This window comes from Gorilla gorilla, chromosome 4 (assembly GCF_029281585.2).
Source record: "Gorilla gorilla gorilla isolate KB3781 chromosome 4, NHGRI_mGorGor1-v2.1_pri, whole genome shotgun sequence".
Classification (NCBI taxonomy): domain Eukaryota; kingdom Metazoa; phylum Chordata; class Mammalia; order Primates; family Hominidae; genus Gorilla; species Gorilla gorilla.
The window spans coordinates 183,033,275-183,060,848 of NC_073228.2; the positions used below are offsets into that span (position 1 = coordinate 183,033,275).

Sequence of the window (27,574 nt, forward strand, 5' to 3'; positions counted from 1 at the left end):
CAGATGCAAGTCTCCTCTACAAAAGACAGCTTTTCAGGACTACTCCTGTCTGCAGGCTCTCTGAATAGCCATCTCAAGATATGTCAGGGAAGTATGTTTTGGAGTGAATTATTTTGGTTGCCTTCACACTCATCTCTATCTCAAAATGTATTTATTCCTCTTATTATCTTTCCTCTCTCTCTTCCAGTAAAATTCAAGCTGCATTTGTGCACAGGTTTTGCCAGTTTTGCCCACTGGTGTATTTCCAGAATCTGGCACAATGCTAGGCACAGGATAAGTGTTCAATATAATTTTTGTTGTTGCTGAATGAATCAATAATGAAATCCTATACAGTAATGAAAATGAATGAACTTTGCATGTATCAAGGTAGACTAATCTAAAAGTGTTTGTGTTGAACACATATATACACATGATACATATATGCATGTATATACACATGATAAATATATATACATATAGGCGTATACACATATATATGCAGAAATCTTTATATAAAGGGTATCTGCTATATACATACATTGTATATTGTATAAAAGTTGAATACAATATACAATTGAAACTATACAGTTGTATATTGTATGTATATAGCAGGTTGTCTTTTTATAAAGATTTAAAATGTTGCAAAAGTAAACAATGTTGAGGGACACATGCATGTGGAGTAATTATCAAACAAAACAAAGGAATGCTGAAAGCAACTCAGGAAAATGACTTGGGAGCACTGTGAACAAGGCTTCCAAATTTTGGGTAAATTTCTCTTTGGTAACCCAAGTGTTGAGTATGTGGGTATTTGTTTTATTATTATTAAACCGTGGGCCTCGCACAGTGGCTCATGCCTCTAATCCCAGCACTTTGGGAGGCTGAGGTGGGCAGATCACGAGGTCAAGAGATCAGGACCATCCTGATCAACATGGTGAAACCCCATCTCTACTAAAAATACAAAAATTAGCTGGGCATGGTGGTACGTGCCTGTAGTCCCAGCTACTCAGGAGGCTGAGGCAGGAGACTGCTTGAACCTAGGAGGTAGAGGTCGCAGTGAGCCAAGGTCGCGCCACTGCACTCCAGCCTGCTGACAGAGTGAGACTCCATCTCAAAAAAAATAAATAAATAAAAACAAACAAAAAAACTGTGCCTATGAATACATTATCTCCTGTGTATGGTACACATTAAAATAACATAACTATCTGTGGTTTTGATTTGCATTTCTCTGATGATTAGTAATGTTGAACATTTTTCATATACCTGTTGGCCATTTGAATGTCTTTTTGAGAAATGTCTATTCAGGTCCTTTGCCTATTTTTTTTTTTTTTTTTTTTGAGGCAGGGTCTCACTCTGTCACCCTGGCTGGAGTGCAGTGGTGCTATTTTTGCTCACTGCAGCCTCAACCTCTGGGTTCAAGCAATCCTCTGCACTCAGCCTCCTGAGTAGCTGGGACTACAGGCCTGCACTGGCACGCCTGGCTAATTTCGTTTATTTTTTGTAAAGACAAGGTCTCACTATGTTGCTGAGGCTGCTCTGGAACCCCTGGGCACGAGTGATCCATCCACTTCCACCTCCCAAAGTGCCGCGATTACAGGCATGAGTCATTGTGCCCAGCCCTTTGCCCATTTTTAATGGGACTCTTTGTATACTGTTGTGGTTTTTTTTGTTTTGTTTTTTCTTTGAGATGACATCTCACTCTGTCACCCAGGCTGGAGTGCAGTGGCATGATCTGGGCTCACTGCAGCCTCCACCTCCCAGGTTCAAGGAATTCTCCTGCTTCAGCCTCCCAAGTAGCTGGGGTTTCAGGCATGCACCACCACGCCTGGCTAATTTTTGCATTTTTAGTAGAGACGGGGTTTCGCCACATTGGCCTGGCTGGTCACAAACCTGTTATTTGAATTCTTTGTATATACTGGGTATTAGTCCTTTGTTGGATGAGTAATTTATAAATATTTTCTCTCAAGTTGTTGCTTCACTCTGTTGTTTCTTTTGCTGTGCAGACACTTTTTAGATTAATATAGTTGTTTATTTTTCTTTTTGTTGCCTGTGCTTTTGAGGTCTTAGCCACAGACCTCAAAAGCACAGGCAACAAAAAGAAAAATCTTTGCCTAGATCAATGTCCTGAAGAGTTGTCCCGATGTTTCCTTCTATCAGTTTTATAGTTTGGAGTCTTTAAATCTTTAATCTATCTGGAGTTGACTTTTATATATGTTGAGAGAGAAGGGGTCCAAGTTCATTCTTCTGCATATTATTATCCAGTTTTCCCCAGAACCATTTATTAAAGACGTAGTCCTTTCCTCATTGTGTGTTCTTGGCACCTTTGTTGAAAATCAGTTGGCTGTAAATGGGTGCACTGATTTCTGGGTTCTCTTATTCTGTTCCATGGGGGTATGTGTGTGTCTATTTTTATACAAATATCATGCTCTTTTGATTACTAACACCTTCTAATTAGATATAAGCTCACTCCAGTTAGAATGATTATTATTAAAAAGACAAAAAAATGACAGATGCCAGTGAGGATTTGGGGAAAAGGGAACTCTTATACACTATTGGTGGGAATGTAAATTAGTACAGCCACTATGGAAAACAGTGTGGAGGTTTCTCAAAAAACTAAAAATGGAACTACCATACAATCCAGCAACCCTACTACTGGTAAAGGGAGAGAAATCAGTATATGAAAAGGATACTTGCACTCACGTTTGTCACTGCACTATTCGCAGTAGCCAAGATATAGACTCAACCTACCAGCAATAGATGAATGGGTAAAGAAAATGTCATACATAGACACAATGGAATACTATTCTGCCATAAAAATGAATGAAATAATGTATTCACAGCAACATGGATGGAGCCGAAGGTCATTATGTTAAGTGAAATAAGCCAGGCACAGAAAGACAAGTACTGCATGTTCTCACTTATATTCGGGAGTTAAAACACTTGATCTCATGGACATAGACAACAGGAGGATAGATACCAAAGGCCAGGAAGGCCAGAAAGGAAGGGGAATGAAGAGAGGTTGGTTATGGGTACAAACATACAGTTAGATGGAAGAAATAATTTCTAATATTTAATAGCGGACTAGGGTGACTATACTTGGCAATAATATTGTGTATATTTCAAAGTAAATCGAAGAGAGGGCTTGAAGTGATACCAACGCATAAAAATGATAAATGCTTAAGGTGATGGATACCCCAAATACTGTGACTTGATGATTACACAGTCTATGCGCGTAACAAACACTCACATGGACCCTATACATTATGTAAATTATTTTGTATCAACAGAAAAGTAATCACAACCAGCGGTGGGAGCTACAGCACACTGATCCTCCTAAATGAATCTAATTTCCGGTTTTGTTTTTTCAAACTACTCCGCTTGCTTAACAAGTGCGCGGGCTGTAGGCAGCACGGCCAGCAGCCGGAGACCTCCTGCCTCGTGTGCGGCGTGCGTACCCTCTCGCACTGCAGCCCCTACGCGCACTGTCGCCTTTGAGAGCTCTCGTTGGCGGAGGCGGTTCCTCTCCCGGAGTTCGCAGCGCGCACCGCGGCGTCCCCTGGGAAGTGTAGTCGGCGTGGGGCCCGAGGCATGCCGGGAGTGGTAGTTCTCCCACGGTTGGCGGGGTTTCGGGGACAGCTCGCGGCCTTTCGGGGGTTCTCCTGGCTTGGGCCATCCAGGCTTGGCTAGGATTGCCGGCCTGGGGTTGAGGCGCTCGCAGTGGTCTCTTCCGGGCCGGGGTGGATCCGGGCCTCTCCAGCGAGTGGGCGGCGTGCAGCCTCGTCTGGGCTTCTGGGACCAGCCCTACGCGGCTCGGGCCCCTTGGCCATTGGGTCCCGGGGCGCCGTCCGCGAGCGGCCTGGACTGCCGGAGACCCGCGGGAGGGAGCGCCTCGCCAGGTGAGCTGGGTGCGCCGGGCCGCTGGGGTGGGGATGCCAGCCTTTTGTCATTGTTCATTCTGCGATTTTCTTCTGTGCATTTTCTTCTGAGTAACGGAAATAATAAAAGCAATAGCTGATGCCCGCCGAGAGCGCTCGGGTGCCAGGCACCAGACTAGCGCATCGCCCGAACGAACTCCGCGCATCCCTGCTAACAGATAGGGTGGCGGTACGCTGTTCCCGCTCTGTCAGGAGGAGACCGAGGCAGAGTGGCGAGGTCATTGCCCCAGATGTAACTGGGGCCTGGGGCTAGGATCAGGATTCCCTTCCCGGCCCTTGTGACTTTGGGCAGGTCACGACCTCCTGGTTTTCAGTCTCCGTAACATCTGTAAATGTGAAGATTGAAAATACTGCGTGGAAAACACTCACCGCTTCCTGGGAGGAGGTGCGCTTCGTCGCGTAACCGAGGCCTTGTATGGCAGCTTCCCCTGGGCTGGTCGAGGCACCCGCTGGAACTGGCCTGGCAGAGCCCCAGGTTGGCTCCATGCTAGGGGGCACCCTGAGGAGTCGCTGCAGATCGCGGGCCTAGAGGCCTTCACACTTGCCCGGCTGCCCCAGGCAGCCTCTTCCCTTGCTTTCTGTGGGGCAGGCACGGTTTCCACCTCTCCCACCTGGAGTTTGTGTTTGGGCAGCGACGGCTGTTTCTGGTTGTGGATGCCATTAGAGGCGGCACCTGTGGAGTATTACTTAGGAGGGCCAGCAAAGCTCTGGCTTTGGGTGGGGACAGTGCCTTAATCCTGTTACCTTGGGTAAAGTGTGGTAAGGCCCGACGAAGATCTAGTAAAGAGGCTGGGAAAGCTGAGTGGTTGGATTATGCTCACAGTTTCTTGGGGAGAACACAGCACTCCACGGAAGGACCACTTAGGGCAAGCAGTGGGGTCTGTCACCAGTGTAGGGATGCGGGGAAGCCTCTTTATCGTGGCTACCATAGGGAGGAAAGGGCAAGGCAGGGCAGGCAGGATGAGGATCAGCTAGCTAGGCTGGGAAGTGGCACCCCAGGAGACTGGATATTCATTGCGACTTTTAGGGTGTGCAGTTCAAAGCTAGCTAAGGACTCCAGACATCCATGGGTGAGTCACAGTTTGCCTAGAGGTAGCTGAGAGGCCCTAAGGTGGAAGTTAAAGGGTCAAAGTGCAGAAATAGAAGTAGGGTTGGCACATTGCCCTAGTAAACTAGTAAACACTCTTCTTGCTTTACATCATTACGGGGGTTGGCTTTTTTGAGACCTGATGGACATTATGGGCGGTTGTAACTTCCTCTCTCCAAGCCATCTCCTGACGCCAGGGTTCCTCTTGACACCTTTTTCCTCTGCAGACCCACCGTGTCCACACTCTGCTCTCCCTGGGCAGGAGGACTGAGGAGGAAGGGATGGCTGTGGATCTGCTGTCTGCTCAGGTGAGAGTGAGTGAAGGTTGTCTTTTTCATCAGTTGGCTTCTGGATTCAGAGATGGTAGACATGTTTCCAGAGTTTGTCCAGGTACTTTTTGGTCCAACTAAAACGATGAAGAATCCGGAACCTCAAAAGTTTTTCCCAGTGTCTTGGGCTTAGCAAGGGGCTGCTGAGGAATGTGCCTCTTTTGTCCCGAGACTACTCTTAATTCACCCCGCTCACTCTGTGATCCACATTTGAGGCAGTTCTGAGCGTATGCTTCCCGCTACACTGGTGCTGGGTGGGGAGAATGGGGCATGAAGCAGTCTTTGTCTTCATAGAGGATATAGTCACACTTGGGGCTAAGATGTGGAAGGGCCGGAAGACACCCTCCACAAGCATTTATTGAGCCCTCTGTACAGGATCCTGTGCAGCACATGGGATGGAAAGAGGAAAGCTGTCATTTCCATCTTCTGGGAGTTCGTGGTATCGATCTTAGGAAACATGATTAAATGTTCAGGGGAAATATCCCAGAAGTGGGGGCATTCTGAGTTTATACTGGAGGCCAGGACTGATATTGGTGCTTAGAGAAGACTAAGGGCATCCCAGAAGGAGTTCAGCATGGTTTGGGCTTTGAAGCCCAGAAGGATGCAGGCCTGGGGCCTTCCCCTCCCAGTGCAGCGGGGATGTTAAGCTGTCCAAATGTCCATCTCACCTGTCTGATTGATTCCTCTGTTTCCTTCTCTGATTCTTTTCTTTTTTCCCTGCTAGTTTAGCCTCTCTGCCTGGGCTCTTTTTTCTTGTTCTTTCCCAATTTAAGATCCATTTTCATTACTTTAACCCTCAGCTTTCTGAGTATCTTCCCCAAATCTGTCCTCAGGCCTGACCTTTTTCCTAGCATTCCTGTCTGTCATTCCGACATGGAAGTCCCATCTTTCCTTCAACACCAGCTCCCTTTCCTCTAGTCCCCTCCCTTCTGTGCATTTTCTTTTCTGCCACACCCCAAAGCCTATTCTTCATTGACTCCTTTTCCAATAGCCCATAGGCTGGAAGTGTGGACTCAGGAGCTTGACTTCATGGCTTCAAATCCAAGCTAGGGATGTAGCCCTGAGCAAGTTATTTTCTCTCTCTGTACCCCATTTCCTCAATTTTGGTGGAGTTAATAATATACATACATGACTGAGTTGCTATGAGCATTAGTAACAGTAGTAGCTGGGCACAGTGGCTCACGCCTATAATCCCAGCACTTTTGGGAGGCCAAGACAGAAGGATTGCTTGAGCCCAGAAGTTTGAGACCAACCTGAGCAACATAGTGAGGCCTTGTCAGTATACAAAATTAAAAATAAAGTAGCTGGGTGCAGCAGCACCTATAGTCCCAGATACTAAGAAGGCTGAGGTAGGAGGATCACTTGAGCCCAGGAATTCGAGGCTGCAAGTGAGCTATGATTGTGCCACTGCACTCCAGCCTGGGCATGAGAGTGAGACCTTGTCTCAAAAAGAACCCCAAAAAGTAGTAATTACAAGCATATTTACTGTGTGCCAGGTTCTGTGTATTACTATGCATAAAAATATCTATTCCTTTCATATAGTAAGTCATTTAATCCTTACAAGAGGACTGTTAATATCTGAATTTTACAGATGAGGAAACAGGCACAGAGAAGCAAGTAACTTGATCAAGGTCACACAGCTGGCTGTTGATCCCAACAAGACAGTCTACACTGTTAGCATCATGCTCTGAAAAAGTACATTTAAAATGCTGAGAGAAGTGCATGGTACATATTAAGACCTCCATAAATTCCAGCTGTTACTATGATCAGTATCAGTAACAGCAGCAGCAGCACTATTTTAGGACCTGCCAGATTTGGTGTGCTTTGCCTCACTAGGCTAGACTGATTCCTTAATTAGAAGCAGATGGATATTTCAGGAAACCAAGATGTAAAGACCAGCAAAATGCAGTGCACAGGAATATCCAGCTATTACCTGGGCTATCTGCTGCCCAAAGGTAGGGTTCTTCACTATCTGAGCTCTCCCACATCCACAGCAGGAGAGACTTACTTCATTTTAGCCAAGGGCAGAGGTAGGTTTGTTTGCAACTCAGAGCTAGTTTTTGTTGTTGTTTTTGGAAGGGGTGACAGCTAATTCAATATCTAATCCTTTTATGGGTTTTTGTTGTTGTTGTTGTTGCTTTTTTTTAGAGACAGAGTTTTGCTCTGTCGCCCAGGCTGGAGTGCAGTGGTGCGATCTCGGCTCACTGCAGGCTGGAAGGAACTCTTGGGCTCCTGCGATCCTCCTGCCTTGGCTTCCCAAAGTGCTGGATTATAGGTGTGAGCAACTGTGCCCAGCCAATATGTAACTCCCTTTTTTTTTTTTGAGACAGAGTCTTGCTCAGTCGCCCAGGCTGGAGTGCAGTGGTGCCATCTCGGTTCACTGCAAGCTCCGCCTCCCGGGTTCACGCCATTCTCCTGCCTCAGCCTCCCGAGTAGCTGGGACTACAGGCGCCCCCCACCACACTGGCTAATTTTTTTTTTTTGTATTTTTAGTAGAGATGGGGTTTCACCATGTTAGCCAGGATGGTCTCGATCTCCTGACCTCGTGATCCACCTGCCTCGGCCTCCCAAAGTGCTGGGATTACAGGTGTGAGCCACCGCGCCCGGCCTGTGTAACCCTTTTGATTAAGTCTCCTGGGGACCCAGAATGTCCCAATCACAGGTCTCATTACCCCATTTAAGTCAGTGCAGTGGTGATATCCAACATCACACTCTGTCCTCATTAAGGGTACCGAGGGAGAGATTTCTCTCTACTTGTTAGGAAAACAGCAAACAAGCATATTTTTTGGAAAAAAATAGGTTCTTTGCAATATTACATATTTCCATGTAATATATAATTTATTGTCTGGGGAAAAGGCACATGGAATTTGGTATTGATTGCTTAATAGTCATAATTTGTTAATTACATATTTTTCTGCAGTAAATAAGTACTTTTTTGATATTGTCAGTATTTTTAAAAAGAATAATCTTTATTTTTTTACAACAATTTTAGACGAGAGAATAATTACACAGTTATCATACCCTGCACCCAGCTTCCCGTTATTCACATCCTACATTAATATGGTATATTTGTTACAATTAACGAGCCACCATTGGTATGTTATTATTAACTGAAGTCCATGCTTTATTCACATTTCCTTCGTTTTTACCTGCTGTCCTTTTTCTGTGCCAGGGCCCCCCAGAATTCCACATGACATTCAGTTTCACATCTTCTTAGGCTGCTGTGGCTTTGGGGCTTTCTCAGACTTTCCTTGTATGTAATGATCATAATAGTTTTGAGGAGTACTGGGTTAGGTTGTTTTTTGTTTTTGTTTTTGTTTTTTTGTTTTTTTTGAGGTGGAGTCTCACTCTGTCACCCAGGCTGGAGTGCAATGATGCGATCTTGGCTCACTGCAACCTCTGCCTCCTGGGTTCAAGTGATTCTCCTGCCTCAGCCTCCAAGTAGCTGGGATTACAGACATGTGCCACCACGCCCTGCTAATTTTGAATTTTTGATAAAAACAGGGTTTTGCCATGTTGGCTGGGCTGGTCTCGAACTCTTGACCTCAAGTGATCCGCCTGCCTGGCCTCCCTAAATGTTGGGATTACAGGCGGGAGCCCCCATGCCCGGCCCTGGTTAGGTATTCTGTAGAATGCCCCTCCATTGTGATTTGTGTGATGTTTTTTCTCATTATTAGTCTGGGGTTGGGTTTTGGGGAGGAAGGTCACAGAGATGAAGCGTCAGTCTGATCACAGCATACAACAATTGCATACTAATAACATGATATCCTTGTTGCTGTTCACCTTCATCACCTGACTGAGGCACTGTTTGTCAAGTCTCTCCACTCTACAGTTACTTTCTTTTTCTGCCTTCCCATACTGTATTCCTTCGAAAGATGACACTGTGTAGCCCACACTTATGGCCTGGCAAGACAGGCACCACTCCTAGAGGTGAAGAATCAACATACATTATTTGGAAATCTGTATGGAGGATTGTTGCTTCTCTCCATTTATTTATTTATTCAAACATTCATTTATATCAGTATGGCAACCATGGATCTTTCTGCTGTCTGTACATATCAGTTATGCTTTAAAAACTTTTTTTTAGTGGTTACCCTATAGTTTTCAATATAAATTTACAACTAATCGAAGTCCACTTTCAAATAACATACTGCACCATGGGTAGTGGAGGTGTCTTATAACAGAGTATTCCCCTCTTCCTTACGGCATTGCTGCCATTCATTTCACTCATCCATATGCTGTCACCACCCAATACACTGTTACTATTATTAATTTAAGCAAATAGTTATCTTCTAAATCAAGAGTAAGAAAAATGTTATCATCATTTGTTCCTTCTCTGTCTTCCCTCCTGTCTTCAGGTAGATTCAAGTTTCTGACCTATTTTATTTTCCTTCCCCACGAAGAACTTCTTTTACTATTACTTGCAAGGCAGGACTGCTGGGAATGAATTCCCTCAGTTTTTGTTTGTCTGAGAAAGCTTTACTTCTCATCCTTTTTGAAGGATAATTTCTCTGGATATTGAATTCTACATTGGTGATTTTTTTCCCTCAACACTTTAAATATTTTGTTTCACTCTCTTCTTGTTTACATGTTGCTAATGGGAAAATCCACTGTCATTCTTATCCTTGTTCTCTATAGGTGAGATCTTCTTCCCTGTCTTCTTTCAAGATTTTCCCTTTGACTTTGGTGTTCTGCAGTTTTCATATAGTATGCCTAGGTGTAGATATTTTGGTAGTCGTCCTGCTTGGCCTTCTCTGACTTTTCTGGATTTGAGGTTTGGGGTGTGCTGCTAATTTTGGAAAATTCTCAGCCATTATTACTTTGGATATTCACTCTGCTCTGTTCTCTCTTTCTTCTCCTTATGGCATCCCAATTACATTGTAATTTTAAATGATCAAGTAGAATTGTATTTTTAACATGGAAGGATATACATGCTATATAGTAAGAAAATTTGGGATATGAAATGACAGTAATCATTTATCATTTATCACAGTTTCTCTGGGTTAGGAATGCAGGTGTGTGAGAGAAACAGCTTACCACACAAAGTCGGGTGTCTCGGCTGAGAGATTTAAAGACTGGAGGCTATAGAATCGTTTGAAGCCTCAGTCGTTCACATGTCAGGTAGTTGATGCTTGCTGTTGGCTCATTGCTGTGATCACAGATAGGGTTATTGGATGGAACATCTACCCATAATCTCTCCATGTGTCTTGGGCTTACAACATGGCGACTAGGCTCCAAAAGTGAGCATCCACTGAGCCAGGTGAAAGGTATATTATTTTACTACCTTTTCTTGGAAGTTACATGCATCATTTCCATTGAATTTCACTGGAGAGCTTCAAAGGAAGGAAACATAGAACTCACTTCTTGGTGGGAGAAATGTCAGTGTCACATTATACAAAGAGCACGTAAGATGAGAGAGAAATTGATGTGGTCATCTTGGGAAAGTATAATCTTCCACATTTGTCAGAATTAAAATATGTATAGCCTGTAATCCCAGCACTTTGGGAGGCCAAGGCAGGTGGATCACCCTGAGGTCAGGAATTCAAGACCAGCCTGGCCAACATGGCAAAACTCCGTCTCTACTAAAAATACAAAAATTAGCTGGGTGTGGTGGTGCACGCCTGTAATCCCAGCTACTTGGGAGGCTGAGGCAGGAGAATCGCTTGAACCCGGGAGGCAGAGGTTGCTGTGAGCCAAGATGGCGCCACTGCACTCCAGCTGGTGACAGAGTGAGACTCTGTCTCAAAAAAAAAAAAGAAGAAGAAGAATGAGGTTTGAGGCTGGACATAGTGGCTCACGCCTGTAATTTCAGCTCTTTGGGAAGCTAAGGTGGAGGAATGGCTTAAGGCCAGGAGTTCAAGACCAGCCTGGGCAACATAGCAAGACCCTGGCTCTACAGAAAAACAAGAGAATTATCTGGGCATGGTGGTGCACATCTATAGTCCCAGCTACTTGGGAGGCTCAGGTGGGAAGATCACTTGAGCCCAGGAGTTCAAGGCTGTAGTGAGCTATGATTTATTGCACTACTGCACTCCAGCCTAGGCAACAGAGTGAGACCCTGTCTGTTAAAAAAAAAAAAAAAAGATTTCTCTATGTGGATGTGATAAAGATCCATGAAATGCTAGTAAAGCAGGATTGAGAATTTTCCCATTAAAAAAGGATACATGTGTAAAGCAATGCTAGTTACCTGTGGAATGGGGCCACTAACTGGAGTAGGAGAGAATCCCTAACATCGCGCTGCGTGTTCTTTTGCATCCTTTCTATTCTTTAGCACGTGTCTGTTTTCATATTGTTTAACAAACAGTCAAAAGAACACGTGTGTGTAATTGGATCTAAAATCTGGAATACATTTCTAAAAGAGGAACAAAAGTTGTCTTGAGTAATAGGATTTAGTATGATTTACATTGTGTTTTTGTTTTCAATTTAGACATTTTTTTCTGAAGTTTAATTTGTCTAATTTTAGTCCCTAATTATGCTTAATTTGTATACTTTTTAAAAAGCGAATGAAATTTTAAAAGAAAAAGAATGCTTTTTTTTTTTTTCCTGGAAGTATTCTAAGGCCTAGGGGAATGGGATTGGCGGTAAAGACGGAAGTTGGGTTTGCCGTGAGTGTCCTGTTAACAGCAACACGGAGCCTGTATTAGTGGGCCAGGGCACCATAGCAAACAAAATACCAGAGACGAGGTGGCCTCAACAATGGAAATATGTTTGCTTGCAGTTCTGGTGGCCAAAAGTCCAAGATCAAGGTGTGGGCAAGTCTGGCTTCTGAGGCCTCCTTGGCTGCTTGATGGCTGCCTCCTCGCTGCCTCCTGCCACATGGCCTCTCCTGCGAATGAGCATGTCCGTGTCCTAATCTCCCCTTCTTAGAAGCACATGCCCTATTAGATTAGGGTCCAGCCTAAAGGCCTCATTTTAACTTAATTACCTCTTTAAAGATCTTGTTTCCAAATACGATTTCATTCTGAGGTATAGGGGTGGAAGCCAAAAATAAAATTCGAAGGCCCCCTGCAGTTGTCTGAATGGACTTCCTCCTTGGCCCTTGAAATGTAACCTGAAAGACTGGTTCAGGCCGTGACAGGAAGTAGGGGTTGGACATGCCTCATTGTACCCTCCAGCATTAATATCTACACAAACCTTAAATCTGATAAGAAACACTTACAGTCTATTCTCTCTAAAGCCTGCTACTTGGAGGTTTCATCTGCCTGACAAAACCTAGGTCTCCACAACCCGTTATCATGACCCAGACATTCCTTTCTACTGATGATAATTCTTTTAGCCAACTGCCGGGCAGAATATGTTTACCAAAAATAAAGAAAGTAGCAGGGCATTGTGGCACGTGCCTATAATCCCAGCTACTCAGGAGGCTGAGGCAGGAGAATCACTTGAACCTGGGAGGCAGAGGTTGCAGTGAGCCCAGACTGGCCACTGCACTCCAGCCTGGGCAACAGAGCAAGACTCCATCTCAAAAAAAAAAAAAAAAAGAAAGGCCGGGCGTGATGGCTCATGCCTGTAATCCCAGCACTTTGGGAGGCCGAGGCGGGCGGCTCACGAGATCAGGAGATCGAGACCATCCTGGCTAACATGGCGAAACCCCGTCTCTACTAAAAACTACAAAAAATTAGCCGGGCATGGTGGCGGGCACCTGTAGTCCCAGCTACTCAGGAGGCTGAGGCAGGAGAGTGGCATGAACCTGGGAGGCGGAGCTTGCAGTGAGCCGAGATCGCGCCACTGCACTCCAGCCTGGGCGACAGAGCAAGACTCTGTCTCAAAAACAAACAAACAAACAAAAAAACACCAGATATTTACATTTCTAGCTTTAATTATAGATAAGGTACAGGCTTGTGACCCAAGCTTGACCTACTTCAGACTTTCAATCAGGAGCTAGAGCTACGAGGAAACAGGAAGAGAACAAAGGTCTCCAACCCCCAGTTTTGCAGACCGGTACCAGCTCCTGGTCTATTAGGAACCAGGCGGTACAGCAGGAAGTGAACAGCAGGTGAGCGAGCATTAGCACCTGAGCTCTGCCGCCTGTCAGATCGGCAGCGGCATTAGATTTCATAGGAACGTGAACCCTATTGTGAACTGCGCACGTGAGGGCTCTAGGTTGTGTGCTCCTTATGAGAATCTAATGCCTGTGATCTGAGATGGAACAGTTTTATACTGAGACCATTCCCCCAACCCTCCTGTGTGTGGAAGAACTGTCTTCCGCGAAACCTGTCCCTGGTGCCAAAAGGCTTGGGGCCTCTGATATCGAGTACAGTCTGGTAATTTGTGGCAACATCAGTAACATTGAGTTTGTAGAGGAAGGAGGAGTGGCACAGCAAAAGCAGTAGCTATCTTGTGCTGGTGAGGCTGTACCATCTACTTTTCCATGACAACAGTATTCTCACAAGTCTGGTTTCCTAGTGTGATCCTGGCTGTGGTCCGGAATGTTGCTGCCCCAGTTTCTGTTTTATTTTCCAAGCCTACTTCTGTGACTATCAGTTTCCCTGGAGCTACCTGGTCTCTTGTGTAAATGAGCCAAAGTCAGTTTCTATTGCTGGAAACCTAACAAACTTCACATTTCTTATAATCTTCTTATAAAGCCACCTGCCACAACCCAGATTCTCATCTTGCATTTTAAAAATACAGCTTAGACAACAAGTGTTTCTAAGTGAGAACATTATAAGCATTTTGAGTGGAGTTATCTTTCCTTATGGAGCACTCTCTCATCCATTTCCAGATGATTAGCAGCCTTGATCTCTCTTTTTTTTTTTTTTTGAGACAGAGTCTCGCTGTGTCGCCCAGGCTGGAGTGTAGTGGTGCGATCTCGGCTCACTGCAAGCTCTGCCTCCCAGGTTCACGCCATTCTCCTGCCTCAGCCTCCTGAGTAGCTGGGACTACAGGCGCCTGCCACCAAGCCTGGCTAATTTTTTTTTGTATTTTTAGTAGAGACGGCATTTCACTGTGTTACCCAGGATGGTCTTGATCTCCTGACCTCGTGATCTGCCTGCCTCAGCCTCCCAACGTGCTGGGATTACAGGCGTGAGCCACTGTGCCTGACCCTGATCTCTTTTTTTAAATGCCAGTAGGACTCCCTTAGTCACTGTGAAAAATGAAACACCCTCACACATTGCTACTCACTCTAGGGAGGTGGGAGGAGATACCACACGCTAACGAGAACAACTGGATGAGATGATTCATAAGATGTGTTTCAGGTCTGGAGTTCTAGTAGTCGGTCATTTTATCATTTCTTAATATTTAATGAGCTTTGCTAGGCTCACTGAGTTTTTAAAATATACTTTCAAAAAGATACATGTGCTTCCAGCTTCTGGTAATAGAGAAATAGCTCCTTTCAGACTAATTCATCTGTGGATAACTACTACACTCTGGATAAAATATAAGAAACCTTAAGGTACTGGAGAGAAATCAAAAGCAGACAGATATTAGACACCTGTGTATATTTGGAAGAAGGAATTGTCACCAGATAAATTTTCTGTTTTTTTTTTTTTTTTTGAGACAGAGTCTCGCTCTGTCGCCCAGGCTGGAGTGCAGTGGCGCGATCTCGGCTCACTGCAGGCTCCGCCCCCTGGGGTTTACGCCATTCTCCTGCCTCAGCCTCCCGAATAGCTGGGACTACAGGCGCCCACCACCTCGCCTGGCTAATTTTTTGTATTTTTAGTAGAGATGGGGTTTCACCGTGTTAGCCAAGATGGTCTCGATCTCCTGACCTCATGATCCGCCCGCCTTGGCCTCCCAAAGTGCTGGGATTACAGGCGTGAGCCACCGCGCCCGGCCAAATTTTGTTTTTTACAGCTTTTTGCCTGGGAGTAGGCCACAGTCAGCACCAACAGAATAATCAAAACTTAGTCACAAACTTGCAGTCTTACTGGTGTGAATAACCACAAGATAGAGTTTGAGGCAAACTTAGCAGTTGGAAAGTGAGAGGAGGAATCTTGGAAAGGAGAGAGGCAGAGAAGGGAAGCCCCAAATTCTGTGCACAAACTCTGCCCAAATCTCTAGCTGACCCCTGAACCATACATGCACAGGACAGACTCAAAGTAGCCCAAATAAGAACTGAACAAAGATATTTGATGCTGCCCACTAGAGAGGTGGCAGAGTTTGGAATTTGACTCCAACTAAATTAACTACCTGCTTAAAAAAGTCAGTACTCTTCAAAGGAACATAACAAAATCCAGAGTTTCTACACATTGTGTACTATACAATTTCCAGGATAAGGTAGGCATGTGAAGAAATGGGGAAGTGTAACCAAAACTCAAGAGGAAGACAATCAATAGAGACAATGACCCAGATGACCCAGATATTAGAATTCACAAAGATTTTAAAGCAACTACTATAACTGTGCTCAAGGACTTAAAGGAAAATATACATGTAAAGAATGAACTAATAGGAAATGCAAGCAAAGAAATAGAGATTGTGAAAAAATTCTAGACTATGAAGTTTTAGAACTGAAAAATAAGATACCTGAAATTGTAAAAAAAAAAAAATTACTGAATAGGCTTAACTTTTGGAAATGAACATAAGGAGAAGTCAGTGACAGTTGAAGGTAGATTGACAGAAACAGAAATTATCCTATCTGAAAAACAGGGAGAAAAAAGGCCCTCAGTTACCAATTAAATGATATTAAAAGGTCTAATATACATGAAATTAGAGTTCTAGAAGGAGAGGGGACAAAGAATGGGACAAACTATATTAAAAGGAAATAATGGCCTAAAATTTATCAAATTTGGTAAAAAACATAAATTTACTGATTTATAACATTTGATGAATCTCAAGCAGGATAAATACAAAGGAAGTCACAGCTACACACATCATTGATCAGTGACATGCAATAGAAATATAGTGTGAACCAAGAATGCAAGCCACATACCTAATATAAAATTTTCCACCAGCTACATTACAAAAGTAAACAGAAGCAAATAAATTAACTTTAATAATATATTTTCTTTGACCCAGTAGATCCAAATATTATTTCCACATGAAATCAATATAAAATTATTGAGATAACTTGCATATATGTTTGTGTATGTATGTATGTATATGTTGTGTGTGTGTGTGTATATATGTTTTTAAGTAAATAATCTGGTATGTATTTCATACAGATAACATATCGCAATTCAGAAGAGCCACATTTCATGTACTTAGTAGCCACATATAGCTAGCTGGTTTCTACCATATTGGGGAAAGTCATAGAGAAATCACAAAAAACAAAGATTTGAAAGGAGGCTGAAAAAAATTGTACTACATACAGAGAATCAATATTTGAATGACCGCTGGCTTCTCATCAGAAACAACAAAGACCAGGAAGCAATAGAATGACATTTTACATGCTGAAAGAGAGAGACAGAAAAAATCAACCCAGAATTCTATATCCAATGAAAATACTCTTCAAGAATCAAGATGAAATAAAGCCATTTTCAGGTAAAATAAAATTAAGCTAATTCATTGCCAGCAGGCCTGTACTATAAGATACACTAAAAAGGAAGTTATGTAAGTTAAAAGAAAAATATACCAGAGGGGAACTCTGATTTTAGGAAGAATGAAGAGCATTAGAAATGGTAGCTATCTGGATAAATATAAAATACTTTTTTTCCTTTCGATTTCTTTAAAGTGCAGCTGATTGCTTAAAGCAAAATAATACTATTGTATTATAGGAGGGGGTTTACAATGTAGGCAGCTATAATACAAATAACCACCATGAAGATAGAATTTATTTACATCTGAACTGGAAAAGCTCTATCTTTTTCTCTAGAAAAGCTCTATTTTTATCTCTGGGAATTCTTGGTGGTCTATTTTTTTGACTCTTGGCCAAAACAAGATAAAGGCAGCATGGTTTTTTGTTGTTGTTGTTTTTTGTTTTTTGTTTTGTTTTTGTTTCTGTTTTTTGAGACAGAGGGCTGGAGTGAAGTGGTGTGATCTTGGCTCACTGCAGCTTCCCTGGGTTCAAACAATTCTCATGTCTCAGCCTCCTGAGTAGCTGGGACAACAGGTGCATGCAACCAAGCCTGGCTAATTTTTTGTATTTTTAGTAGAGATGGGGTTTCACCATGTTGCCCAGGCTGGTCTTGAACTGCTGAGCTCAGGCAGTCCACCCACCTTGGCCTACCAAAGTGCTAGGGTTACAGGTGTGAGCCACTGAACCCAGCCATCAGCTTGTGTAAGTTTTTGTTGTTGTTGTTTTGTTTGTTTTTTCAGAAAGAGTCTCGCTCTGTCTCCCAGGCTGGAGTGCAGTGGTGTGATCTTGGGTCACTGCAACCTCTACCTCCCGGTTCAAGTGATTCTCCTGCCTCAGCCTCCCGAGTAGCTGGGACTGCAGGCACGTGCCACCATGCCCAGCTAATTTTTGTATTTTTAGTAGAGATGGGGTTTCACCATGTTGACCAGGATGGTCTCCATCTCTTGACCTCGTGATCCGCCCGCGTCAGCCTCCCAAAGTGCTGAGATTACAGGTGTGAGCCACCGCGCCTGGCTAATTTTTGTACTTTTTTTTTTTTTTTTTTAGTAGAGACAGGGTTTCACTGTGTTGGCCAGGAAGTTCTCGCACTCCTGACCTCAGGTGATCCGCCCACCTCCGCCTCCCAAGGGGCTGGGATTACAGGCGTGAGCCACCACACCCGGCCTGGCTTGTGTATTTTTAAGATCTCAATGCCACTGGCTACTCCTGGTAAGCTTCCTTACTGATGGCTTGCAACTGGCCTAAATGATTTGACAGGACTTGCTTGATTACATAAAAGGCCCCTGCTGAGAGTTCCTCCTTTGAGCTCTCCCACACCAAGATTCTTCACACAGACCCAGAGTCATGGCGTGGTCTGTGCAAATAAGGGAGACAGCACATGGAGTGTCTCTTGGCTTTCTAGTGCTTCCCTGAACTCTCTTTCTCTTGCTGTGCTGCACCCTTTGCCTTTCAATAAAAACCTTGACATGAATACGCTCAGTGAAGTTTGGTAAGTGCTGTCAACTCTCTGAACTGGGAAAATCTTTGTAAAACTATAGCATAAAGAAGGGTGGTGATGTCCTATATACTTGCAAGATTCTTGCATTCTATGTGAAACGATATATTAGCTCTAAATAGGTGATGAGTAACCAAAAATGTGTAATTATTCGAGTAACCACTAAAAATACAAAGAGGTCTAACTACAAAGTCAACATATAAATTAAAATAGGCCAAGTGTAGTGGTTCACACCTGTAAGTCCAGCATTTTAGGAGGCTGAGGCAGGAGGTGGATCATGAGGTCAAGAGATCAGACCATCCTGGCCAACATGGTGAAACCCTGTCTCTACAAATATACAAAAAAATTAGCCGGGTGTGGTGGTGGGCGCCTGTAGTCCTAGCTACTCGGGAGGCTGAGGCAGGAGAATGGTGTGAACCCGGGAGGCAGAGCTTGCAGTGAGCGGAGATCGCACCACTGCACTCCAGCCTGGGCGACAGAGTGAGACTCTGTCTCAGAAAAAGAAAAAAAAAAAATAAGCTGGTGGTATGTGCCTGTAGTCCCAGCTACTCAGGAGGCTGAGGCAGGAGAATTGCTTAAACCTGGGAGGCAGAGGTTGCAATGAGCTGAGATTGCACCACTGCACTCCAGCCTGGCAACAGAGCAAGACTCCATCTCAAAAAAAAAATTATAAATAAAATAAAATAAAATGGAATTTAAGAAAATTCAAAGCAAAGGAACACACATACATACACACAATCTCCCTAACTGTAAAAAACTGTAAGCCTAATGATAGGGCATAAAGTAATAAGTGAAAGATTGCTTTTCTGCCCCTCTCCACAAATATCAAAGAATAACGAGGGTGACAGCTTGTATCCTTCCAGATAGTTGTGCATGTGTCATACATATGTATGTACAGATGTAGAGTTTTTCAACAAATATAGATTCTTTTGTGGCTGGCTTTTTCATATGAATCAATAATATATGAAGGTCAAATTCCAGTGTCATAGAGATCTACCTCATTCTATTTAGTGGCTGCATGACATTTCATGGAATAAATGTACTGAAATTTGCTTATCCATTCCCTTATTGATAGATATGTAGGTTGTCTTCAATTGTTCACATTGTATTTCTTTCTTATTGCTGCTGTAACAAATCACTACAAATGCAGCATCTTAAAAGCATAAATGTATTCTTTTACAGTTCTGGAAGTCAGAAGTCTGAATTCAGTTTTACTGGCTTGAGGTCAGGCTGTCGGCAGGGCTGGGTCCTTCTAGGGCTCTCGGGAAAATCTGTTTCCTTGCCTTTTTCACCGTCTAGTGGTTCCCTGCAGCCCTTGGCTTGTGGCCCTCTCATCCATCTTCTGAGCCTAGCACTCCAGTCTCTGCTTCTGTGATCACATCGCCTTCTCTTGAGAAAGATCCCAGGCTGGTATTTAAATTCCTTGTTGGCAGGAACTTTGCCTATTTTCCCCTACTCCCACTGCATGTGGCATGTGTCATTGTTCTCAATGAGTACTCCATAAATACTTTTTTAATTAAATAGCTAATGGGTGGTTCCAAAAATTACGTAAACAGTTGACGTGAATTATTAGAATCCTGAGATTTTCTGTACATCCCACTGTCACTTTCTTCCTGCATTTTCCGTTGAAGAAGATGGTCCTGGGTGAGCAGGTATGGGTTTGCCATTACAGGAGCGTGTGACATTCAGGGATGTGGCCGTGTTCTTCAGCCAGGACGAGTGGTTGCACCTGGACTCTGCCCAGAGGGCCTTGTACCGGGAGGTGATGCTGGAGAACTACAGCATCCTGGTCTCACTGGGTAAGAATTTTTGCCTATGACGAAGAATCTGTTATAGGAACGCCTCACAGGTCCATCTTTGGGGTTCCGAGCCTGTGGTCTTGTACCCTACTGAGCCCCTCAGAAAGGCTGAATTGCTGTAGAGTGGAAAGTGTACATCTTTGTTGTGATGCCCTTCTTGCTATCTGTTTCTCTACCCTCCACTCTCCCTCACATCCTACCGCCAATCAGTTCCCTCCTTGGAGTAGGCCAATGACTAGAGATCCCAGTTTAGATTCTGAAAAACACATAGGGACCCCCCATCTTAGAGGCCTTCATTGCCAGGGCCCTATAATGGTTCTGAACTGAGACCTTCCCCTGCCATTGACAGCTCCAGTGCCCCTGCGAAGTGCTTGTGCTGCCTTGTCGGCCTCTCAGGGCTTGCCTTCTTTGCTGTGTTGGTTCAGAGTGATTAGTATGTCAGTTCTAGGATTGGTCTTCATGCTATTTGTTCAAACTTCATTTGCTTCCTCATGAGCAGGGATTCCATTTTCAATGCCAAAGTTGATTCATCAGTTGCAGCAAGGAGAAGATCCCTGCATGGTGGAAAGAGAAGTCCCTTCAGATACCTGTCTAGGTAAGTGAGAGGCTGGGAAATGGGCACAAGGGGGTCTTTATAGACAAGTAGGTCACAAAGAGGCAGTTCTTGGGAAACTCTTGGAAATACTGAGTCCTATTGAGATGCTCAGGCCAGTTGTATTTTGTTTGAGTTGTATAGGTTAAAGTACACACAATTACCTAATTGCAGTTATCTAATGTTAACCTATTTTCTATCATGGATTGATGAAAGGAAATCAGGTTTTAACAGAGAGTAGTTTAGAGTCACCTCGAACTAAATCTTTTCACCCAGAATCAAAGCTGAGCTTGGGGCTTGGGCATTTTTCAGGACTTTAAGACATACTGACTTCAAATCTCCTGCAGATTTTCATTATTCTCAAGAGATTCCTACAAAGAGAGTGCAGTCTTTTGGTTGCAGCTTATTAGAAGAAATGAATATGTCTCTCTTTGTGATAAAAAGAGGAAAATAAAAAGAAAGGTAATATGAAAAAAATTGTTATTCTTCCAATCACCAGGGATAGAATGTTGCACAGGGGTGATTTACTCCATGTTTTCCTCTTTTTTATAATGAGCATCTTAAACTTCGATCACATAGAATCATCACAGTCATGCTGCAGGGCTGTTGTAATTTTCAAAACCTGAATGTCCCCCAACTCCTTTTTTTTTTTTTTTTTTTTTTTTTGAGATGAGTCTCTGTCACCCAGGCCGGAGTGCAGTGGTGTGATCACAGCTCACTGCACTCTCCGCCTCCCAGGCTCAAGCGATCCTTTCACCTTAGCCTCCTCAGTAGCTGGGACCACAGGTACATGCCACCACGCCTAGCTAATTTTTTGTATTTTTGGTAGAGACGGGGTTTCACCATGTTGTCCAGGCTGGTCTCAAACTCCTGAGCTCAGGTGATCCACCTGCCTCAGCCTCCCAAAGTGCTGGGATTACAGGTGTGAGCCACTGTGCCCAGCCTGTCTTCTCTTTAACAGACTGTTTCCCCCTTCACAGACTACAATATAAAATCACAGTCACATGAAATAAAGAAATTTAAGAAAACCAATCCAAATATTTAAAAAATTATCGGGCATAGAGTTTCAGAGAGAGCATGGGGAGAAAACATAATGAAAGGGACATGTGAGTAAGAAGGAGAAAGTGGACAGGCTGCCTACTTCATTGCCTGGTATATGCATAGTGGAAAATGATGACAGAGTGGAGTATCCCATGATATTCAGCGTGGGCTTATCATTTGGCATTTTTCTGTATCCTCATATCTTCTACTCAGCCTGTTCTTCTGCATCTAACTTTACTATATGCAGGTGGAATCGCTTCATTTTCATTGTTAATTTGTCCAGTGTATTCTCCCATGCCATTCCTTAACCTGTTTACCTCACTTTCCTTTATCCCATCCTGTTCTTCCCAAGATTCAAGTCAGCATTTGAAATCTGATTGTATCACTCTTCTTTCATATATACTGTTACCAGTTTTATTGTCTCACTGATACATCAGTTTGTTTCTTCCAGCAGAGGAGGCATTAATTCTTCTGATTCATTTTAGGTTTCAAGACTTGGCTTGAAACAGAAGCATTGCCTCATAGACAGGACATTTTTATAGAAGAAACATCTCAGGGAATGGTAAAGAAAGAATCCATTAAGGATGGTCACTGGGACATTAACTTTGAAGAAGCTGTGGAATTTGAGAGCGGGATAGAAGAAGAGCAAGAGAAGAAACCTCTTAGACAAATGATAGATTCGCATGAGAAAACCATCAGTAAAGATGGAAACCATACAAGTCTTGAATTGGGGAAAAGCTTATTTACAAATACAGCTCTTGTCACACAACAGAGTGTTCCTATAGAAAGGATACCCAATATGTATTATACATTTGGGAAAGATTTTAAACAGAATTTTGATCTCATGAAATGCTTCCAGATTTACCCAGGAGGAAAACCTCACGTCTGTAATGAATGTGGGAAGAGCTTCAAGCAGAATCTGCATCTTATTGAACATCAGAGAATTCATACAGGTGAGAAACCCTACAAATGTAATGAGTGTGAAAAAACCTTCAGCCACAGATCATCCCTTCTTTCTCATCAGAGAATTCATACTGGAGAGAAACCTTACAAGTGTAATGAATGTGAGAAGGCATTTAGCAACAGTTCAACCCTTATCAAACATCTGAGAGTGCATACTGGAGAGAAACCATATCGATGTAGGGAATGTGGTAAAGCCTTTAGCCAGTGTTCAACCCTCACTGTACATCAGAGAATTCATACTGGAGAGAAACTCTATAAATGCGGTGAATGTGAGAAGGCCTTCAACTGTAGAGCAAAACTTCACAGGCATCAAAGAATCCATACAGGTGAGAAACCCTATAAATGTAGTGAGTGTGGGAAGGGATACAGCCAGTTTACATCTCTAGCTGAACATCAGAGGTTTCATACTGGAGAACAACTGTATAAATGCTTGGAATGTGGGAGAACCTTCACACGTATTGCAACCCTTATGGAACATCAGCGAATTCACACTGGACAAAAACCTTATCAGTGCAACGAATGTGAGAAAGCCTTCAACCAGTATTCGTCCTTTAATGAACATCGGAAAATTCACACTGGGGAAAAACTTTATACATGTGAGGAATGTGGGAAAGCCTTTGGTTGCAAATCTAACCTTTATCGGCATCAGAGAATTCATACTGGAGAGAAACCGTATCAGTGTAATCAGTGTGGAAAGGCCTTCAGCCAGTATTCATTTTTAACCGAACATGAGAGGATCCACACTGGAGAGAAACTGTATAAATGTATGGAATGTGGGAAAGCCTACAGTTACAGATCAAACCTTTGTAGACACAAAAAAGTTCACACGAAAGAGAAACTCTATAAGTGGAAGGAATATGGGAAACCTTTCATCTGCAGCTCCTCACTTACCCAGTATCAGAGATTTCTTAAAGGAGATAAAGCCTATGAGGTTTAGTTCATCACTCAAATAATCCAAGACTTCTCACTGGGGAATAAGGGAATAATAAATAGGGTACAAACTCCTAATAGATTTGTCTTTTTTACTTCTCCTGAAGGAAATATGTTAGTTGCCACTAAGTCATGATAAAATTGATCAGTGAGACTATGAAGAGCACTGACTTGTTAAGTTTTAAAAGAACCATAAATTCTAAGGTATCTAAAAACCTATGAGTATTTAATTCATAGAAAAAATGTAAAAGGCCTAACTTTTAAAAAATCATGAAAAATAGTTGAATATACATTTTGTTTCCCTCATAAGACCATATTCCCTTTAAAAGAGTAAGCTTCAATAGTGAATTTTCTTTTAAAAACAGTCACTGAGTTATTAATAATGTAAATAAGTGTGTGGCCTTCTTTAAAATAGCTGGCTAACATAGGAAGCACTTCTTTTCATAAAGAGAAGCTAAACATGAAAAGGAATTATTTAAATTTAACTCTTCACATGGAAATAATAATAAAGCCCTTTATATGAGCTGTCCCACCAGCAACTTACATATGTAAACATACATATATACACATATGCATGTGTGTGTAAACATAAAAGTCCTTTATTATTAAAAAATGTAGTTTTATTGATTTAGAATTTAGTTCTTAAAATCTTGCCCAAAGGTAGACTCTCTTTCTTTTACTTTCTTCCATTATTTCTTAAATTGATGTGGTTTTATATAACTGAACAGAGTACTATTACAGTACCATAGAAGGCGGATTAACTGAAGCAGCTGGAAAGACTGTCAAGCACATATTTTGTTATCTGTTGCAGAAGGGATGTATTTGGCAGAATCTCAGGCTACATGTCTGGTAGCTCATTAGAGCCAGGAGAGAGTTTAGTTTAATTATAGCCTTTCATTGTACTAATGAAGGATTTGAACTTAGAGAACAGAGTCAAGACTAGAATCTAGGTCTTCGGTTCTGGTGTTTTGTGATCATTATAGGCTCGTTTCCAACCTGAGGTCCCAAGAGTACTATTTGTTTTGTAGCCTGGTTAGACATAGTTGCAGTAATTTAAAGTTACTGCGTTATCTTTAAGGGCGTCCTCTCACCTTAATCTTAATAATTGACTCACAACTATATTCTTTTTTCTTATGAGTCCCTAATTATGCCTGCTTTTGTTATAATTGTACTTAAATCCTTAAAGCTAGCTGAGGTCCAGATAGTGTAATTGCTTTTGGAGGCTTCACATATAAGGTTGCCTTCTTATTACACATATTTTAGGAATTATTTTGTGGAAAGTTATATATGAAGAGTTTATTATTAAGCATTCCTTTCATCAGTTTAAATGTTTAGTTCCTCCCAGGCGTTTTTCCTCCAATTTTCTATTTGATTTTCAATCAATTCACAGTTGGTATCATTAAAAAAAAAATTCTAATACAATTAGCTAGACCTTCTGAGAAAAATGTTAGAATTAAACTCAAGCAGTCAGTATAGTATATTTCTTAACCGACTGGTTTTAGCTTATCGGAAAGTAATTATTTTATGTATTTACATACATTTACAAAGAAAATGAGGCTTTTAAACAGACCTCACTATTTAACAGTGTACACAGTAGTGGTGAGCATGCTTATACCCAAATTTTGGTTTCTAAATGCCATTCCCCACTAAAAGGAACCAGGGTTCCTTGGAGAAATGGCTGATTCCATGTTTGGAGCAGCGGAAGTGGGTGGTGTGGCTAAAATACCTTTTTTATTAAGAAAATAAAACAAAAAGCAAGATAGTATTTGAAGACTAATGGGGTAATGTCAGAAGGGGACAGGCGCCAAGTTGAAGGTATCCTCACTGGCCAAATTTAGGACGACTTAAAAAGAATAATCACTCTTATTGGTGATAATACTAAGAAGGAAAAGAAGTTCATAATGATGAAAGTAGAGAAAAAAGAAAACTCTATACAATTATTTGAAGAATGTCTTCTTTTAAATGTACATGGAATTATAGATTTGGAAAAATTACCATTTTACAACCCTTAATGTAATTAAATCTAGCAAAAATCGATGGTAAAACCCATTAAGTGGAAAAAATTTTAAGGAACTTTGTTTACAAGGTGTCAGAACGTCACAGATATCTATTGCAAAAGAATTGCCTTTACAGTGAGACTTGGCTGTCAAACTGCATTTCACTACTTCTGGAATAAGCCAGCATTATGTGGCTCTTGATGGGATGCAGTATGAAGCATGTGTGATCATCCTTGATGTACTGCCAAAAATATTTACCTCAAATTTAATTAAATCTTTTGTCTAGACTTATCTTCCTGTTTAAAGAAATACAGGAATAGAGGAACAAGTTGAGTTACACAGTATGGAAATAGACAAGTCCAGAGTTGGTATAGGACAACTGGACTTTTTTTTATATTCATTTTAAAATGGTTTTCTTAAATTTATTTTTTAAAACATAACACGAGGAAGGTGTTAAAACTGGTGTAATAGCTCAAAAGAATTAAGTATTCCAGATTTCGGGACGGATGAAGAGGGAGATATTCAGAAACCTTCACCAGATTCCTCCCAACTTGATCATAGTGGATTAATGATGTGCTTTGTGGATGTGGTTAGTCAATGACACCAGCTTGACGGATCTTTCTTTCTGCACCAAACCCCATTGAGTTATCTGGTCCCCTTGGCTGACGAAGAGCCATTAGGCGAGGATCACTGGCATCATCCAGGGTGATGTTCTTCAAGCGACTGACCAACCGATCAGGTTGAGGAGCTGCAACAGCCTTGGGGCCCTCACAGACTTGCCAAACATTCCAGGCACTGCACTTGCCAGTGCGCTGATGAAGAATCATGGAGAACTCCACCTCATCTCCTGCCTGGAGCTCAGGGCCATCCTCAACTTCTTTCATATGGAAAAAGAGCTTCTTGCTATCCCCTACTTCATAGTTAATGAAGCCAAACTGATCTTGCACACATTCCACTGGCCCTACGCAGGGGTGTGATGTTGTAAGCCATCATTTGTGCATTTTGGCCCTGGTCTGGACTTTTCAAAAAGCAAATGTAGTAAAACAAAAAAGTGGTCTCTGCTAGATGAAGAGACATAACCAAATGGAAAGTGTGATCCTTTATTAGCTTCTGATTCATAAAAAAAAAAAAAAAACCTATAAAAGACATTTGGGGGGATATTTGGGGAAATAGGAAGATGGAATGGGTAGTAGATAATGTGGTATATTTGATTTTTCTGGAAGTGATAATTGAGTTACGTAGGATAATAATGTTCTAATTCTTTCCTAGGAGATGCATGCAGAAGTTTTTTTTTTAAGTAAGCTTGAAAAGTCATGATGTTGGCAGCATATTTTCAAATAAATATGTACAAAATCAGTCAATTGTTTTTTGTGGTGGATCTATATGTGGTGGATGTTCATTGGTCATTTAAAACATTTTTCTATATGTGTCAATTTTTAATAAAAATGCAAAAAGTGATTGGATAAAGTGATGAATATTAATCTTTCAATCAGAATTCTCCATTTATATTCTTAGGAAGTTCCTGTTTGAGAGTTTATCCTCCAGGGATGTAATCATTGGCAATAAAGTAACTAGGTGGTACCAGTTCTCCTTTAAATGGAATGAGCATGTTCCACTTTATCTCTCATGCTAAATGTAACTAAGGCATGGAGCAGCTGTCTGGGGACCCTCAAAAGTAATGATTGATAACAGGCAGATTTGGGAAGGAAACTAGAATTTGAAACAAGATCATTGTGGCGCTCCTGGGCATTCCTGTGGTGAGGACAGAGATGGCTGAGCAGGCATCTAAACCTCAGAGTTAGGAACCCTTCACTCTGGGCAGAGGATTTGTGAGCCAAAAAGGGTTAGGAGAATCCCCATTGCTTTTCTTCCCTCGCTATCTTCCTGCTACTTGGACCTGGAGGTGATGTATCCATGAGGTGTGTAGCAGAGAGGAGAACCTAAACCCTTGGATTTCTAACCCGAAGATCGGGAA

At 42.3% G+C, this 27,574-nt stretch overlaps 2 protein-coding genes across 3 annotated transcripts in view; both read left to right on the forward strand.

Annotated features, from left to right (window-relative positions):
* Positions 1-3,441, forward strand: part of ZNF879 (zinc finger protein 879) — a 42,618-nt gene extending 39,177 nt beyond the window's left edge. The window contains exon 5 of one of the 2 annotated variants that reach the window (XM_055386482.2): positions 4-945. In XM_055386482.2, coding sequence (XP_055242457.1) covers positions 4-68 — 65 coding nt within the window. In that variant the 3' untranslated portion in view covers positions 69-945. Of the gene's footprint in view, positions 1-3 lie in introns of both variants that reach the window. The other variant, XM_055386483.2, reaches the window with a different exon arrangement.
* Positions 3,442-3,574: 133 nt separating this feature from the next.
* ZNF354C (zinc finger protein 354C) lies at positions 3,575-26,955 on the forward strand. Its single transcript, XM_004043127.5, has 5 exons — positions 3,575-3,872; positions 5,226-5,306; positions 19,950-20,076; positions 20,576-20,671; positions 22,195-26,955. Exons 2-5 carry the CDS (start codon positions 5,280-5,282, stop codon positions 23,607-23,609), a joined length of 1,665 nt encoding a protein of 554 aa, XP_004043175.2. The 5' UTR covers positions 3,575-3,872; positions 5,226-5,279; the 3' UTR covers positions 23,610-26,955.
* Positions 26,956-27,574: the final 619 nt, after the last annotated feature.